Source organism: Sinocyclocheilus grahami, unplaced genomic scaffold (assembly GCF_001515645.1).
Source record: "Sinocyclocheilus grahami isolate Dianchi unplaced genomic scaffold, SAMN03320097.WGS_v1.1 scaffold646.1, whole genome shotgun sequence".
NCBI classification, from domain to species: domain Eukaryota; kingdom Metazoa; phylum Chordata; class Actinopteri; order Cypriniformes; family Cyprinidae; genus Sinocyclocheilus; species Sinocyclocheilus grahami.
Genome location: NW_015505825.1, coordinates 1,474,394 through 1,491,918, shown reverse-complemented (window position 1 = coordinate 1,491,918; position 17,525 = coordinate 1,474,394). Strand labels below are relative to the sequence as shown.

Below are 17,525 nucleotides of genomic sequence, written 5' to 3'. Positions count from 1 at the left end.
TAAAACCTGTAAGCCCCTGTATAGTTCTTTAAAGGTTCTTTAACTCTCTCTTAGTCTCTTAGTTTAGTTGGGGAAAGGGTTAAAACAACATTAAAATAAAGTCTATTTCTTGAAGATGTAATTTTTTTTTTGCCCCTCATATTGAAATATTCCAGGGCCCCCACATGAGACCTTTGACCTCAGAAAAAAAGGACCTCTCCACAAACAGCAAAACCAACTTCACACATTACTAACCAGTTAGACTTTATTATAGAGTATCTAAAACAGAAGTTCTTTATTGAGAATTAAGGTTTAGATGTTTTTTTTTTTTTTCAACTTACCGTTTTGGTGAATAGTGTTTGCTTTAGTTGCCTCTTGACCCTTGACTTTAATTTTAAGTTAAAATAAGTTTCTCTTTGGCTGTTATAATAGTGTTTATAAAGCACATATGGGATGACAAGGAACTTATGGTAAAATCATTTCATGCGTCTGAGTCTCTGGGTGCATTTGATCAAAATCTGTAGTGCTTTTGTGAGTTTTATATTATTGCAGTTCTATGATACAACATGACGATGTGAGAAAATTGTATAAAGCACTTTTAGAATTATGGGTTATAAAGAGGTTTCAATTCTGTCACTCATAGACATGAAGAATCAGCATGTGAATCTCAGCAATGGTGACAAAATATTCTGATAATTTTGATATGATTTTTGAACATCACAAAACAGGGCAGTAAAAAGTCACAATAGTAAGCAAATAGTAAGAATAAAAGAAAATACTAAGACAATGCAGCTGCATAATTTATTCATGTCGCAATGCATGCTGGGAGCCATGGATGAGTTATGATTGCTGCACCATTGTTGAGAAAAAGTGCTATATGGCACCTCTTATGATTCTACATAGCACCATTTGACGAAAGTGCTATATATCACCTGTAAAAATAAGTGCTAAATAGCACTCAAAGTGGTTCCCCTATGATTACAAGCCAAATAACCGCTTTTAGTGCTATATAGCACCATTTTTGTCAACAGTACACTTTTCTGTTTTTCTGTCAGCTGTGCATGAGAATCTTCACAATCTCAACAATTGTGATTGCTGGGTGTATATGTTCATGGCCCTTTTTGTGCGTTAAAAAGTTTGCATTATTTTTAATATTTATAACATACTATAATGTCTTATTTTGTTAATTCACTTGCTTTGGCAAAATTAAGTAAGCAAGTAAGCAAATAAATAACAGTTTGATTCTAGTATGTATCAGGACCACGAGTTACATAACAGTTAAAAAGATACATGCATAATATAAAACATTTAAACTACCAGTCAAAAGTTTGGAATAATTCAGTTTTTTATTTTCTTTTTTAGTAACTGAATATCAATAGGAATTAAGCACCAAGTCCTGCATTAATCATATCAGAATGATTTCTGCAGTCATAGAATGAAATTAATTTTGAAAATATAATACAATGAAAATATTATAATAACATTTCACAATATTACTGTTTTCACTTTATTTTTGATCAAATACATGCAGCATTAGTGAGAATAAAAGACTTCTTAAGTACAGTATGGTCCTTATTATCAGTGTTGAAAACAGATTTTCCTGCTTAATATGTTTGTGGAAATCATGAAACCTTTTTTTTTTTCAGGATTCTATGATGAATTGAAAGGTAAAAAGAACCGCATTTACATGAAATCTAAATCTTTTGTAACATTATAAATGACTTGGCTGTCACTTTCGATCAATTTAATGCATCCTTTTTGAATAAAAACATATATTTTTTTTATCTTCGCCCAAACTTTTGAATGATAATGTAACATGGTTTCCACAAAAATATTAAGCATTAAGCACTTTTTTCAACATTGATAATAATAATAATGTTTTTTAAGCAGTCATTGACATCTGAATCATGTGACACTGAAGACTGAAGTATTGATGTTGAAAATTCAGCTTTGATCACAGGAATCAATTACATTTTAAAATGTATTTATACGAAACCAAGTATTTTAAATTGTAATCATATTTCACAGTATTACTGTAAGTTTACTTGAATAAATGCAGTCTTGGAGAGCAGAAAAAGAGTCTTAAAACGTTTGAAATTGAATTCTTTCAAACTTTTCACCATTTTTTTTACAGTATATTGCCATTTCAGTAAAACTGAAGTATAGTAAATTAAAATTACATAATGAAGTACTGACTGGCTAAAACAACAACGGCAAAAAGAGCACTTTGTAAATGAATCTGAATCAAGGTATTGTTGTGGTTCCGAGTGAGTCTGAGACTGCTTTAAAGATCCGTGATCGAGTCTGACTGGAGGCGATGGATTCAGACATGCGGCACGATGTGTCAGAGCTGCCGTCAGTTCGTCTTTGAAGTTGAAATCAGGGGCTGTTTGAATGGAACCCAGTGTTTCTGCCAAGCACTGGATGTGGCATTCAAAAGCTGCATGAAGATTATGGGCTCCAGTTGTAAGAAGCCACACTGATGGATGCAAGCTGTTCATATAGAGAGGCATGCTAAAGCACTTTACGCTTTAAACTCTTGTGAATGTGATTTAGAAAAGTAAAAAAAAATCCCCACCCAGTCCTCAGGAGATTCATTTGGTTTTTGAGTAGGTATCTAAACATGCTTTATTGCCCATATGTCTGCGAGTCTGAATAAAGAAGGGGGAGCCCTCTGCTGGAGTTTAGGAGTAAAACTTTTGATGGCATTCGCCTTGTGTTCATCTGTGTATCATCTTATCTTCAGTCCTTAAACAGTATGCTTGATTTTTATCTTCTTGACCATTTACCTTATCTCTAATAAAATTCTGATCTTGCTTTACACCAAATCCAAGGCTTTTTTCTTCTGACACTAATCCTGAGCACTAAAGCGTTCTTTGTGGATTTTTAGGATGTGGCCTGAACTATCACAAACGATGCGCCTTTAAGATCCCTAACAACTGTAGCGGTGTAAGGAAAAGACGTCTTTCTAATGTGTCTCTGCCCGGCCCGTCACTGTCTGTTCCTCGTCCTGCTCCAGCAGAGCATGCTGTCGTGAGCCTGGAAGAGGTAAGGAATGATTTTATTCAACGTTTGCATTATTTATTTACAGGTTTTAAATGATATGACAGTAGATCTTTCATTGTTTGTATAACTGCACCTGTGATTATTCTGTTCGCTTACCTGTGTAAACTGATTTCATACGTTCATTTCATTAAGCTTTTTAAAAGTATACCAAATTTTAACCAAAGTATTTATTTAAGAATATCAACCAAAATGGTTAAGTTAGATCTGAGATTATATGTGACCCTGGAGCACAAAAGCAGTCTTAAGTCGCTGGGGTATATTTGCAGCAATAGCCAACAATACATTGTATGGATCAAAATGATTGATTTTTCTTTTATGCTAAAAATCATTAGGATATTAAGTAACGATCATGTTCCATGAAGATATTTAGTAAATTTCCTACCGTAAATATATCAAAACTTAATTTTTGATTATTCATATGCATTGCTAAAAACATCATTTGGACAACTTCAAAGGCGATTTTTTCAGTATTTAGATTTTTTTTTTTGCAACCTCAGATTCCAGATTTTCAAATAGTTGTATCTCAGCCAAATATTGTCCTATCCTACCAAACCATGCATCAATGGAAAGCTAATTTATTCAGCTTTCAGATCTAAAAAATTACCCTTATGACTGGTTTTATGGTCCAGGCTCACATATCGTCTAGTATAATTTGAGGTCTAGTATAAAGCAGTGGAGTTGCATACTCTTTGGATGTGACATAAATATCCAAATACTTTTTAAGCTTCACTTGTTATTAATTTATAGTTTATATTTAACAAAATGGCTTGAAAGATATGCTTTGTTTTAGAGCGGTCACTTCATATCAGTCCAAACCCAAACATGGCAAGTACATGGTGTCCTTTTAGTTGTCTCACAAACAATATCTCTCTTGGACACTCTGCCTTTGCTTGTATGTTATGCTTATTTTATTTCAAATAAACTCCTCTCGAGGCCTGACATTGTATTTGCTGTCCCTGCCAAACCATGCAGTTGCATTTAAAATGTTGTGAAATATCACAAACTTAGCTCTTTACATCTGAACAGCTTTTTAGACCTAATGAAATGCTCTCCACATGAGCTCAGTATAACATAAGAAAGGAAAGCAAGTTCTTTTGTTTTTGACCCCTATACAAAGGTCAGATCAATAATTTGTCGAGGTCAGGGTCTGTGTGAAATCCTCTGTGGTTGAGCAGCTTTTATTTGAACTCTGAGCTGTCATTTCAGAATACAGTAAAGTAATGTGTGCTGTGAAAAACTGAATCATTAAAGATAATTTCCTCTGTGTTACATTCATATAGATCGATATAGATGGCTGCTGTATTGTGTATTCTTGCATGTACATCTACTATGAAAGCACTAACGTTTAATGGTTTGGGATCAGTAAGATTTCTTTTAATTGAAAGAAGTATCTTATGTTCATCAACTGCATTTATTTGTGTATTATTATTATTAATAATAATAATAATAACAATGTGAAATATAATTAAACTTTTCATAATTACACTTTTCTATTTGAATATATTGTTAAATGTAATTGATTCCTGTGATGAAAAGCTGAATATTCAGCATCATTACACCAGTCTTCAGTGTCACATTCTAATATATTGATTTGCTGCTAAAGAAATATTTTTTTATTATTATCAGTGTTGAAATCAGTTGAGCTGCTTAATGTTTTTGTAAAAACCATGATATTTTTAACAGCATTTATTTGAAATGGAAAATGTTCTAGCTATAAAAATCTTTACAGTCACTTGTTAGTTAAATGGATCCTAAAAGTATTAATTTAAAACAAAATCTTACTTGTCATACTGCTCATACTATCTCTGTGGTCTGCAGTATGCATGCTGTAGTCACTTTTTTGTTACATTGTTTTCCACTGCAGCAGCGCCCCCATCAGGAGCCAGGTAAGCGGATACCGTCATGGAGCGGTCGGCCAATCTGGATGGAGAAGATGGTGCTGGGGCGGGTGAAGGTCCCTCACACTTTTGTCATTCACACCTACACCCGCCCCACCATCTGTCAGTACTGCAAACGGCTGCTCAAAGGGCTTTTCCGCCAGGGCATGCAGTGCAAAGGTGAGTATCGCCATCTTCCTTTACGCTTTCCAATATAGAAAATAATTCTACACAAATGTATAAAAAAAGTAATCATGAGGTGTTTTCTTCACCAGACTGTAAATTCAATTGCCACAAGCGATGTGCTTCAAAGGTACCGAAAGACTGTCTTGGAGTCTTCAATGGAGGTATGGTCATGGTTTTCAGCCACATCCAACTAAAATGAAAAACTTACTAATAGAAACATCGTTACGTAGGTTTACTGTATGTTTCTTTCAGAGCCGGCCAGCCCAGGTCCTGACTCTGATACCACGATGGACGTAGACAGCAGTGATGTGAACAGCGATAGCAGTCGTGGTCTGGACGATTCAGAGGAACCTACTACTCCAGAAGACAAGATCTTCTTTATGGACTCCCCCTTCATGGACCGTGAGAAGGATGAAGAACCTGTGAAGACCATCAGGTATATGCTCTGGATAATTATAAAATGCCTACAAAACAACCACTGGCTCTGCACCCCTTTACCTAAATTTACTACTTCAGATGTATGTGCCCTCCAGAAGCTTGCGTTCTGCAAGTGAAACCACAAAATTACTTCCACTGACTTTTACCTTAACTGTTCCCTGCTGGTGGAATGGCCTGCCCAACTCGATCCGAGCAGCTGAAATGACTAAAAACAGATTTCTTCCATCTAACACTAGCACTCTCTATTCTATTTCTATTTCATCTACTTGTTTTCTTTTTATTTATTAAAAAATCTTGACTCTCTAACATTTGCACTCTCTATCCTGTTTCTATTGTATCTGTTCTTCTTGTTATTTATTAAAAAACTTGACCCTCTAACACTTGCACTCTCTATTCTATTTCTGTTCTATCTACTTGTTTACTTTTTATTTATTAAAAAAACTTGACCCTCTAACGCTAACACTCTCTATTCTATTTATATTCTATCTACTTTTCTTTTTATTTATTAAAAAAGCTTGACCCTCTAAAACTTGAACTCTCTATTCTATTTCTATTCTATCTGCTTGTTTTCTTTTTATTTATTAAAAAACTTGACCTAACACTAGCACTCTCTATTGTATTTCTATTCTGTCTACTTTTCTTTTTATTTATTAAAAAAGCTTGACCCTCTAAAACTTGAACTCTCTATTCTATTTCTATTCTATGTGCTTGTTTTCTTTTTATTTATTAAAAAAACTTGACCCTCTAACGCTAACACTCTCTATTCTATTTATATTCTATCTACTTTTATTTTTATTTATTAAAAAGCTTGACCCTCTAAAACTTGAACTCTCTATTCTATTTCTATTCTATGTGCTTGTTTTCTTTTTATTTATTAAAAAACGTGATCCTCTAACACTAGCACTCTCTATTGTATTTCTATTCTGTCTACTTTTCCTTTTATTTATTAAAAAATCTTGACCCTCTAACACTAACTCTCTATTTTATTTCTATTCTATCTGCGTGTTTTCTATTTATGTATTAAAAACAACCCTCTAACACTTGCACTCTATTCTATTTCTATTATATCTACTTTTCTTTTTATTTATTAAAAAACTTGACCCTCTAACACTAGCAATCTATATTCTATTTATATTCTATCTACTTTTATTTTTATTTATTAAAAAAGCTTCACCCTCTAAAACTTGAACTCTCTATTCTATTTCTATTCTATCTACTTTTCTTTTTATTTATTAAAAAAACTTGACCTTCTAACATGAACACTCTCTATTCTATTTCTATTCTATCTATTTTTATTTATTAAAAAACTTGACCCACTAACACTAGCACTCTGTTCTATTTCTATACTATCTACTTTTCTTTTTATTTATTTAAAAAACACAACCCTCTAACACTAGCATTTTCTATTCTTTTTCTATTCTATCTACTTGTTTTCTTTTTTATTTATTAAAAACCTTGACCCTCTAACACTAGCACTCTCTATTGTATTTCTATTCTGTCTACTTTTCATTTTATTTATTAAAATAAAATCTTGACCCTCTAACACTAAATCTCTATTTTTATTTCTATTCTATCTACTTGTTTTCAATTTATATATTAAAAACAACCCTCTAACACTTGCACTCAATTCTAATTCTATTCTATCTTGTTTATTTATTTAAAAACTTGACCTTCAAACCCTAGCAATCTATATTCTATTTCTATTCTATCTATTTTTTATTTATTAAAAAAACTTGACCCTCTAACACTAGCACTCTCTATTCTGTTTCTATACTATCTACTTTTCTTTTGTTTATTAAAAAACTTCTATTTCTATTCTATATACTTGTTTTCTATTTATGTATTTAAAAAAATGACCCTCTAACACTAGCATTTTGTTTTCCTTTTCTGTTCTATCTACTTGTTTTCTTTTTGTTTATTATAAAGATATAATAACTTCTAACACTAGCTCTGTCTTCTATTGTGTGTACTCTTCGTTATTTTTATTTATTATAAAACAAATCCTATGTGTACTGCATTAGACTAATCGAGACTTGTCACAGCATTTGTATATTGTTGCTTTTTTGTTGTTTCGATTTGTTTATATTGTCTTCATCTGTAAGTCACTTTGGATAAAAGCATGTAAAATATGCTAAATGTAAAATATTTTTAGACACAAAGGGATAGTTCACCCAAAAATGAAAATTGTCATAATTTACTCACTCTCAAGTTTTTACAAACCTATGAGTTTCTTTCTTTTGCTGAAGACAAAAGAAGATATTTAGAAGAATGTGGGTAACCAACCAGTTTCTGGTTTTACTAACATAGTAGTTCATCATACTGTGGAAGTCAGTGGGGACCAACAACTTTGGTTTGGTTTGGTTAGAAAGTCATACTGTACATGTTGGGAGTAACTTGAGGGTGAGTAAAAGATGACAGAATTTTCATTTTTGGGTGAGTCAAACCTTCAGAGTTAAATTTTTTTTGATCAGTGATCCACATCAGCACTATCAATCACTGCCATGTCTCATATCTTCTTTAAGCCCCTCTACCAGCACCAATATCCCCCTGATGCGTGTGGTCCAATCTGTCAAACACACCAAGAGGAGGAGCTCCACTGTGGTCAAAGAAGGATGGATGGTGCACTACACCAGTCGAGACAATCTTGTGAGATTTTATTTCATATTCAAACGTTTGTTTATTTATCTTCACGGTTTATGCACTTTGATAAGAAAGCATCTGCTAAGGGCATAACTGTATTAAAATGATGTAGAATTACTCGCTACAACTGCTACTTTCATGATAGTATATGGTAACTTTTCCATTAAAAAGCTTCTTTTTTTTTTTGTGGTGTAGTGTGACAAAATTGCTTCATTTTTGCTGATTCATTTTAGTGAATTGGTTTGTTTGGACAGTTTATGTCACAAACTGGTTTCAAATACAGTTTCCCAGAGCTCTCTTTGTGTCATTTTAAGTCATTTTTGTTGTTGCAAAATAAATATGTAGTTGAATACTGATGTTTAGCGCTATTGTTTCAATGCAGTTACTCTTAAGACAGATAAATAATGGCTATGATTTATTAAATTATATAATCCGATGTAACATTTTTGTGAAATTTCAAACCTGCACGATCTTCTATTTCTGGAAGACAAAATGCAGTTTCATATAATAAGTAGCCTAAACCTTACACTAAGACCTCTTATACATCTTGATGGCATCATAATTAATTTGCATTAAATGCCCTTTATATCAATGTGTGTTTTCTCACAACTTTCCTGAGTTTTGAAATTAGTCAAACCTGTTTTGTCCTCAGAGAAAGAGACACTACTGGAGACTGGACAGCAAGAGTCTGACTCTGTTTCAGAATGACGCGGGAGCCAAATATTACAAAGTAGGTATTATAAGTATTCTACTTCTATTTTCTGTTATAAGCATTCTACTTATATTTACTAAAACAATTGTTGAGGTTCATGTTTAAGTGATATTCTCTGTTGATGAAAAAAAAAGACATTCATGTGTATATTTTAATGTCATCAAGAACAACCGTTAGAATAACCCCAGAAATCATAATATTGCTCATATACTTCTAACGAAACTGATTATGCTGCAGTCCACCTTTGATCTTTGTAATGTCAAAACATTATAATTCATTGCTCATCTAGAGCATTTCACACAGCTAAAGGCAGTAGTATTTTCCCCTCTCAAATTCACTGCTGAGGTGTCTGGCAAGTACCACAGAATACCCCTCCTCCTCTGCTTCAGCTTGAGCTAAAAGCCATTCAGTAAGAGGCAGGAAGTGTATCAAATGCACTGTGTAGTTATATGGGTAATGCAACTGTATTACTGTATTGAAAAATAGAATCATTTTATTCTGGACTTGGAATAGCATCACTATATTTCTGTGTTGTATCAAACACATACAGTATGTGTTTGTACAGGTTTGCTCATAGCGGTACAGCAAATTTGGTGGCAGATCATTTTAATGATCTAATGATTTAATGAATATATATATATATATACACATACACACACACATACAGTATATATTGAAAATATTTACATGTATATACATTTATATATTTATATTCTTAGATTTTATATTATACATAAATATATTTAATATATAAACATAACATATTTTTCTTAAATATATACTTGCATGTGTGTGTATTTATATATACATAATAAATATACACAGTATACACACATATATTATGTAAACAAAAACTTTTATTTTGGATGCGATTAATCGCGATATATATGTATATGTATATATACTGTTGTGCTCAAAAATTATTCATACCCTTGGTAAATATGATCAAAAAAGGCTGTGATAATTAAAAATATATATATTTTATTTAAAAAATTTACAAAAACCTAACCTTTCATTGGAGAAAAATAATTTAAAATGGGATGGAAATCTCATTATGAAATGTTTTTTTTTCTGATACACGTTGGTCACAATTAATCATACCCTTTTATTCAATACTTTTTGCAACCTCTATTTGCCAAGATAACAGCTCTGAGTCTTCTCCTATAACGCCTGAAGAGTTTAGAGAACATCTGACAAGAGAACAAAGACCATTCCTTCGTCCAGAATCTCTCCAGATCCTTCAGATTCCTAGCTCCATGTTGATGCTGCTTTTCTTCAGGTCATTCTACTCATTTTCTTTTGGGTTCAGCTCAGAGGACTGGGACAGCCATGGCAGAAACTTGGTTTTGTTCTCAGTTACCCATTTTTGTTTTGATTGTTTGTGGATCATTGTCCTGTTGGAAGATCCAACCATGGCCTATTATAAGATTTCTAGTGTGGACAGTCAGTTTTTAATTTTTTATCAGTCGGTATTTGATAGAATCCATGACGCCATCTATCTGAACAAGATATGTAGACTTTGGCCACTCAAATGATCCTCCTCGCCTTGCTTTAACACAAAATAGACCCACGTCCTCTTCCATGCAGATTTGTAACATTTTCTGTTGATTGGAAATTCTTAATTATTGCCCTGATGGTGGAAATGGGAATTTTCAATGCTTTAGCTCTTTTCTTACAGCCGTATTCTAATTTGTGAAGTTCGACAATCTTTTGCTGCACATCAGAAATATATTCTTTGATTTTACTGATTGTGATCAATGATTAAGGGAAACTGGCCTTTGTGTTCCACTCATGTTTATATTCCTGTGAAACGGGAAGCCAAGGCTGGATAATTTCATGTTCCTAGTCACCCTGGTGTGCTAAAAAATGGAAATACCCATAAGAATTAGGTACCAATAATTGTGGACATTGTTATTTGCGAAAAATAATGATTTCACAATGACATTTCCCCCACTTTCACTTGTTTTACAATTTAAGGGTCGATTTTTTTGTTTCTTTTTTAATTTTTGAATGAAAGATCAAATGGATTAACAATGCAGACTTATTTTACAGCCTTCTTTAATCTTTACCAAGGGTATGAATAATTTTGAGCACATGTGTGCTCAGAGTATGTTTATGTACATTTACATTTTATGTTGTAATATAAGTGGACAGCTTAAAATATGTGCACAACCATTTAAAATTACATTTTTAAGTGATTAATACATGTATACACACATGTATCAAAAGATTAATTGAAATGCTTGTACATAGTAGTTTAGACACTTAATATAGAGTATGTCCAAACTTTCTGTGACACTGAGGACTGGAGTAAGGATGCTGAAAATTCAGCTTTGCATCTAAGGAAAAAATTAGATTTGTAAAATATTTTCAAATAGAAAACAGTTCTTTTAAATTGTAGTAATATTTTACAATATTACTGTTTTTACCTTATTTTTTATTAAATGTACACAGCCTTGGTGGGCAGTAGAGACTTGGTGGGCACTAGAGAAAAAAAATCATACCGACCTCAAACTTTTGAATGGTAGTGTATGTATTTTGGCTCCCACTGGAAAATGAGCCATGGTTATATCTTCAGTAACGTTCACACATCTGGGGATGTGAAGGTCATATTGCCATAATGCTCATTTTGTTTTTTTTAAGAACTTGTGTGTTTCTGTGAATGTTTATGTAGCAGCTCCAGTGTTCCCAGCTGTAAAACTAAAGTCAGGAAACCTCACCACCCTGGGTGAGACTTCAGGGTGTGTTTAAGACTGTTTTACACACCACTTTATTATCAGCTTGGCGCTCCGCTTGGATCTTAAATTCTAAAACCGATACTCCTTTGAAATTTTGAAGCTTATTTGGCTTTGTTAGATTCACTATTACTTAAGCACTGCATAATTCTAAAGAATGACAGTTTGTTACTAAAAATCCATCTCCATTTCTGTCCTTCGCTTTATTGTAAAGTTCTCAATTTTTCTCAATCAAATCAGTTGTGCGGTAGTCAATAAGAAAAACACATTTCTCAGCACAATGAGTAAAGTATATGATTCCCAAAGCAACCAATGCTTTATACTTAAAGTATAGTGTAAGACATGATCGTGTGTTTGATTTTCATCTATAACTTCACAGAACCAGTCAGATTTGCACATTTGGAAATCATAGTGTTCTCTTTTGAAGATAGAAGCCCTGTACTTTTGGTTTTTGGGTAAGGGGGTTCCAGGCCTTTCTCAGGATAACCACAGCCCACCCCCTTAAGTATGACCACCTCCTACATAATGTATCGGTGGCTAGCGTAAGACTTGCCTACACACTCATACACGTATGCACACGAGTGCTGCCCTGTAATCATGGAGCTCTTCATAGGGTTGGGTCACATGATTCACCCACCAAACCACAAGCACTTCATCTCATATTCAGAGCGCTGATTGGCCACAGCTACTGTTTTTCCTGTCTCATCTGAGAGCAAGTTCGGGGGCTGGGCAGAAGGTGGACTCTTAAGAGACTGTCATAATCAGACTTGGCACATTAGGCTTTGCATCGTCAGTGAAGATTGAAGCTTAACCCTAGACTGCAAGCTTGGGCTGCATTCGCAGACAGTGCTATTTTTGATATGTGTGATAAGGAACATTTGAGAGTATCTCGTTGAACCTGGAGGAACCACATGGACTTGGAAAGCGACTGTCCTTTACTTCTCATCAGTGAGATCCTGGTCACTTTGACACCATAGAGTTGATGAACTCCGTGAGGTGAATTTTCAACTGGACTGGACGTTTTAATTCAACATCACGTGGATTAATTGAATGACTCATTTCCAGACCCAAAGAGCAAATGCGGGGTTGTTTAATTGGTTAAACGATCTTATCTAGCTGTCACTGAGTCAGCGTCTAAATTTCTGACTCATTGTCTGACCCACAGGAGATTCCCCTGTCAGAGATCTTGCAGGTGGAGGTTGCGCGTGACTTCAGTAGTTTAGCCCTGGGGGGCAATCCACACTGCTTCGAGGTCATCACCGCCACCATGGTGTACTACGTAGGGGAGAACACCGGCGGCCCCCACCTCCACATCCACAACCCTGCGCTGGCTGCCGGTGGCGTGGGGCTGGAGGTGGCCAAGGGCTGGGAGAGGGCCATCCGCCAGGCCCTGATGCCCGTTCCAGTAACACCACAGCCCAGCGTGGGCGCTGCTGCGGGACAGAGTAAAGATCACAGTGAGTAGCAAAATCAGAACTCTTTTAAAAACATGTGAAGTGAATCTTCATTTTTATCCATGAAGCATAAAAGGAGATATTTAACAGAATGTACATACTGCTGTTTTACATACAATTGGTAAATTATAAAAAAAAAAAAAAAACAGTAGTCCATATGATTATTGAAAAAAGTTTACTTTGAAACTGTTTTCACTCAGGAATTGCTAGTAAATTTCACAAATAATTACAAAGAAACATGAAATTTTGAAGTAGTGAACTAGTATATTCTTTTTCAAATTTAGTTTTCTTTACAATAATAAAAAAAAAATGTGTTTACAGTGATTGTTTCAAGCCGTATGAAAAGACCAAGGGTCTCATTTATAAATGTTGCGTACGCACAAAATGGCATAAAAATATGCGTAAGCAGTTTTCCATGCACATATCCAGATTTATAAAAAAATATACTTGGCATAAATATATACGCACCGTACTAGACCATGCATATGAACTCATTTGGAGTGAGAAAAGTAATGAAGTAAACGATTTGAAACTGTTTTCATTTCGATATGCATTTGCAATTAAATATTCCACTCTCATTCATGGAGATAAGCACTGAAATTACAAAAAGGTTAAGGTTAAAGGTTAACCTTAAAAGTTTTTAAGGTTAAAAAAAAACATTATTTTCCACATACTGTACATTATTGTTTCTCCTCTATGCCCCGCCTTTCTGAAACGCATACATTTTTACAAAGCTCATCGGTCTGAAAAAGCGAGGTGTGCTGTGATTGGCCAGCTATCCAGTGCGTTGTGATTGGCCGAATACCTCAAGCATGTGACGGAAATGTTACGCCCCTTACCACATTGTGATGATGCCCTGTCAGGCCGGAGCGAGGATTCAAAAACATGAAAACCCATTATAAACGAGGCATTCGTTTTATCCAGTGGGGACATAATTATGGATTATGATGACTTGTACTTTTTACGTGTTGCGTTGCATTGCGCCGCGTAAACATAAAACCATGTCTGCATTTGTGATCGGAGAAATTACAAACAACAAGCCCTACTCTACACTGCCCAAAAAACTCGCTTTAAATATATAAAATATAAAAACTCTTTAAATACAAAAAACCTACTTACAGTCTGTGAGTCAGAACAGCCGGCATTGCAGTCTACTCTCCCAGGATCAGGAAACAATCCTCCATAAAATGTGCTGCACACATCTGAATATTTGGGTTGAACTGTTCTGGAACAGTGTTGTAAATACAACTTAACCACTGATTTGTAGTCGTGTCCTCTTTTGGAAGACCAAACAAAGTAGTTTCGCTTTCACAACGAAACACAGCAAACACTCAAAAGAGAGAGGAAAAATTGAAATCGCATCATATGACCCCTTTAATTTAGGCTACGTCCACACGAAGCCAGAGTTTTTTTCCTTTTTTTCCCCCTCGTCTCAAGAAATATCTGCGTCCACACGAAACCACGAAACCGACACAAAACGATGTAGTATACATGCCAGACCAGTATGTGGCGCTGTAATTCTGCCACAGAGATGCGCTAAAAACGGAGAAGACTTGGACTATGTGCATAAACCTTGAGCGCGGTCTACAAACGAACATGGAACAATACATTTATTAATCTGTGTTAATGTTAGTTAATAAAAAAGACAATCATGCAGTGTTTGTTCATGTTTTTGTTTTGTTGTGTCTGACTAGGGGCGAGACGTGGGCTGATGATGTCATCGTTTCAGAAAATATATGGATTCGCTGTCCACATGAAAACGCAAGAGTGACGTTTTCAGATTTATCCACTCTGGGACCCGGTTTCAAAAAATATCGGTTTCACTCTCCCAAAACGCCAGATCCATGTGGACGAAATGCCTATACGATACAAAATGTATGCGTATACAGCTAAACGCGTCTCCGTGTGGACAGGGTCTTAGACATAATGGATGCGCTCAATCACTTTTCCTGTTTGAATGACAGCGAGGAGTGCTATAGATGCATATGGTACGAGAAAATATTTTTAGCGAGAACAATGATCAATGATGCGCACTTTTCATTTAGACAGGTGATTAGTTAAACACTGGAGCATCCTGTTAACAACAGGTAAGATAATTGTATTCGCAGGTAAACATAAAATATGCTATATAACACTACTGGTGACGAGCCGGTGTAATGCAAATATGTCTGACATAATATTGCGTCATGAACGATAGTGTATGAAGCATTATTTGTTTACATCATGTTGTGCCAAAAGTTGGGGTCAGTATGTTTTTTAAAGATATAAATAGTTTTATTCAGCCAAGATGCATTAAATTGATCGAATGTGACAGTAAAGTGACTATTTTAAATGAATGCTGTCATTCAGCGTTGCATCAGAGGACTAAATTAAATTTGAAAATGTATTCAAATAGAAAACAATTATTTTAAGCTGTAATAATAATAATACACAGTATTACCAGTTTTACTGTATTTTTGATCAAATAAATGCAGCCTTGGTGAGACTTCTTTCAGAAACATTTTACCAACCTCAAAATTTAGAACAGTAGTATAATAGTTACATTTAGCACTACATGCTATTAAAAATGTACAATTATCCAAAAAGACTATAAAAAGTGCACTTCTTTTTTTTAATGAAAATCTTTTTTTTTTCTTTTTGTTTTTATTAAAAAGACACATGACCTGTCATGACATAAAATTTGCCAAGTTACTACTACTGAAAATAATAATAATTTGACTCTATGCAATGGTTTTAGCCAGTCCTCCACTTTACAAAGCATAAACATAAAAGCATGTCTAAAGAAAATGAGCAACACACAATATTCAAAATACTGCACAAACTGCAGATGTAAGTCAACAGCATGGTCTCGAATTATGTTTGGATGTATGGATCAGCATGTGTGTGATAAATCATTGAAACAGAATGAAGTTGGAAGTTTAAAATGTCCAAACAAGCAGTCATTGATGAAGCAATGGTACAAACTGAGACAGCCGTGAATAGTGACTTTCAGGCAGATTTGCAGCTCTATTCTGGAGAGTAAATGACTGAGCTTAAGTATTTAATATCCTGATGCACCTCTATTTAATTGTGTTGAGAGACAGAAGATTAAAAAGGTTTGACAGGTCTGGATTAATGAAAGCTGTTTAGTTATGAAACGAACACACTTTTGATTCAGTATTCGGAGGAGATTTCAGCCCAGAGATGAGTGACATACTTAATTAAGGGCTCGTCTGTAGACAAATCCAACCCAAAAAATAAACAGAAAGAGCACAAAGTGCTCAAAGAATTACTATGTAGCTCACGCTTGTCATTTTCAGAGTGATTTACAATTTATTATATATTTCAGATATGATATGTTTGAATTATTCTCACATTTTGCACAGGAACAGGAATAGGGCTGTGGAAAATATGTTTCTGCAATCAAATTGCTAAATGACCAGCCTCATGATAACACAATTTGTTGCAAGTTTTGGATGGGACACCAATTTAAAAAATTTAATTATATATATATATATATATATATATATATATATTTTGTAATCTCCTCCGATGACAATGTAGATGCCTGACAAACGTTGTTGTTGTGATCATAAACTGTATGGATGTGATTACACGCAATACACAGAGCTTTTCCCTCATCATTGTAACACGCTGCTTTTGCAAACTTCTGTGAAAACATTTCAGCTTTTATTTTCCTTTTTCGCCCTGAAGAAGATATCACAGATTCATCAAGTTCATCTAAATTATCCATCCTCGATCACTTTTAGTCAGCTTTGTTGAAACTACTCTCAGCTAGCACGTCTTTTCAAAGTGAAAGTAGCCTTGTCACCTGACCTGAATACAGCGCGCTGATTCGCTAAAATTGACTTATCAGCTTCTGTTCAAAAACAACAAGGGCGCTTCTCGGCTTCTGCAGTAAAACGTTAAAGGCGGCATAACACACAGAGTTTCACCCAATCTCATGTTAATCTTGACTACCTATAGAGTAGTACTGAATCCTTCATATCTCCAAAAAGTCTTTAGTTTTATCATATTGATAAAAGAAAGATACAGCTTTACGATTCTCTCCGGAAAAAGCTGAGTTCCTGGAGGCGCGCCGTGGGCGGAGCTAAAGAGTGACGAGCACTTGGGCGCCGAATACCAACAAAACAGACATTTGATGCCGTTTCACTTAACATCTGCAGTTCTGAATCATGACTGGGATCTTTTATAGCTGGGACCGCTCCATCTTTCAGTATCAAATGATGTGCAAATTCAGCGTCGAACTGGGCCTAGTTTATAAAACGTTTGTCATCAAACACACTTGTAAAACTCCATTGCTGCCCCGGGAACTGTATCCACTGTTTACATAACGCTGGGTTCTTTATGTCTTGGTGGGGGCTGTTGGAATACTGCCCTGCAGCCCAGTTTCCGAAGGGAGGGGATCATGCTCTGCTTCAGTATGTCAGTATGTCAC

General features: G+C 34.8%; 1 protein-coding gene across 1 annotated transcript in view; it reads left to right on the top strand.

The window, feature by feature from the left end:
• The window catches only part of LOC107558460 (serine/threonine-protein kinase D3-like), a 96,078-nt gene that overhangs the window by 70,193 nt on the left and 8,360 nt on the right, over positions 1-17,525 (top strand). The window contains exons 3-9 of the mRNA XM_016242124.1: positions 2,870-3,027; positions 4,910-5,102; positions 5,198-5,269; positions 5,361-5,544; positions 8,069-8,192; positions 8,839-8,916; positions 12,799-13,090. Coding sequence (XP_016097610.1) covers positions 2,870-3,027; positions 4,910-5,102; positions 5,198-5,269; positions 5,361-5,544; positions 8,069-8,192; positions 8,839-8,916; positions 12,799-13,090 — 1,101 coding nt within the window. The remainder of the gene's footprint in view (positions 1-2,869; positions 3,028-4,909; positions 5,103-5,197; positions 5,270-5,360; positions 5,545-8,068; positions 8,193-8,838; positions 8,917-12,798; positions 13,091-17,525) is intronic.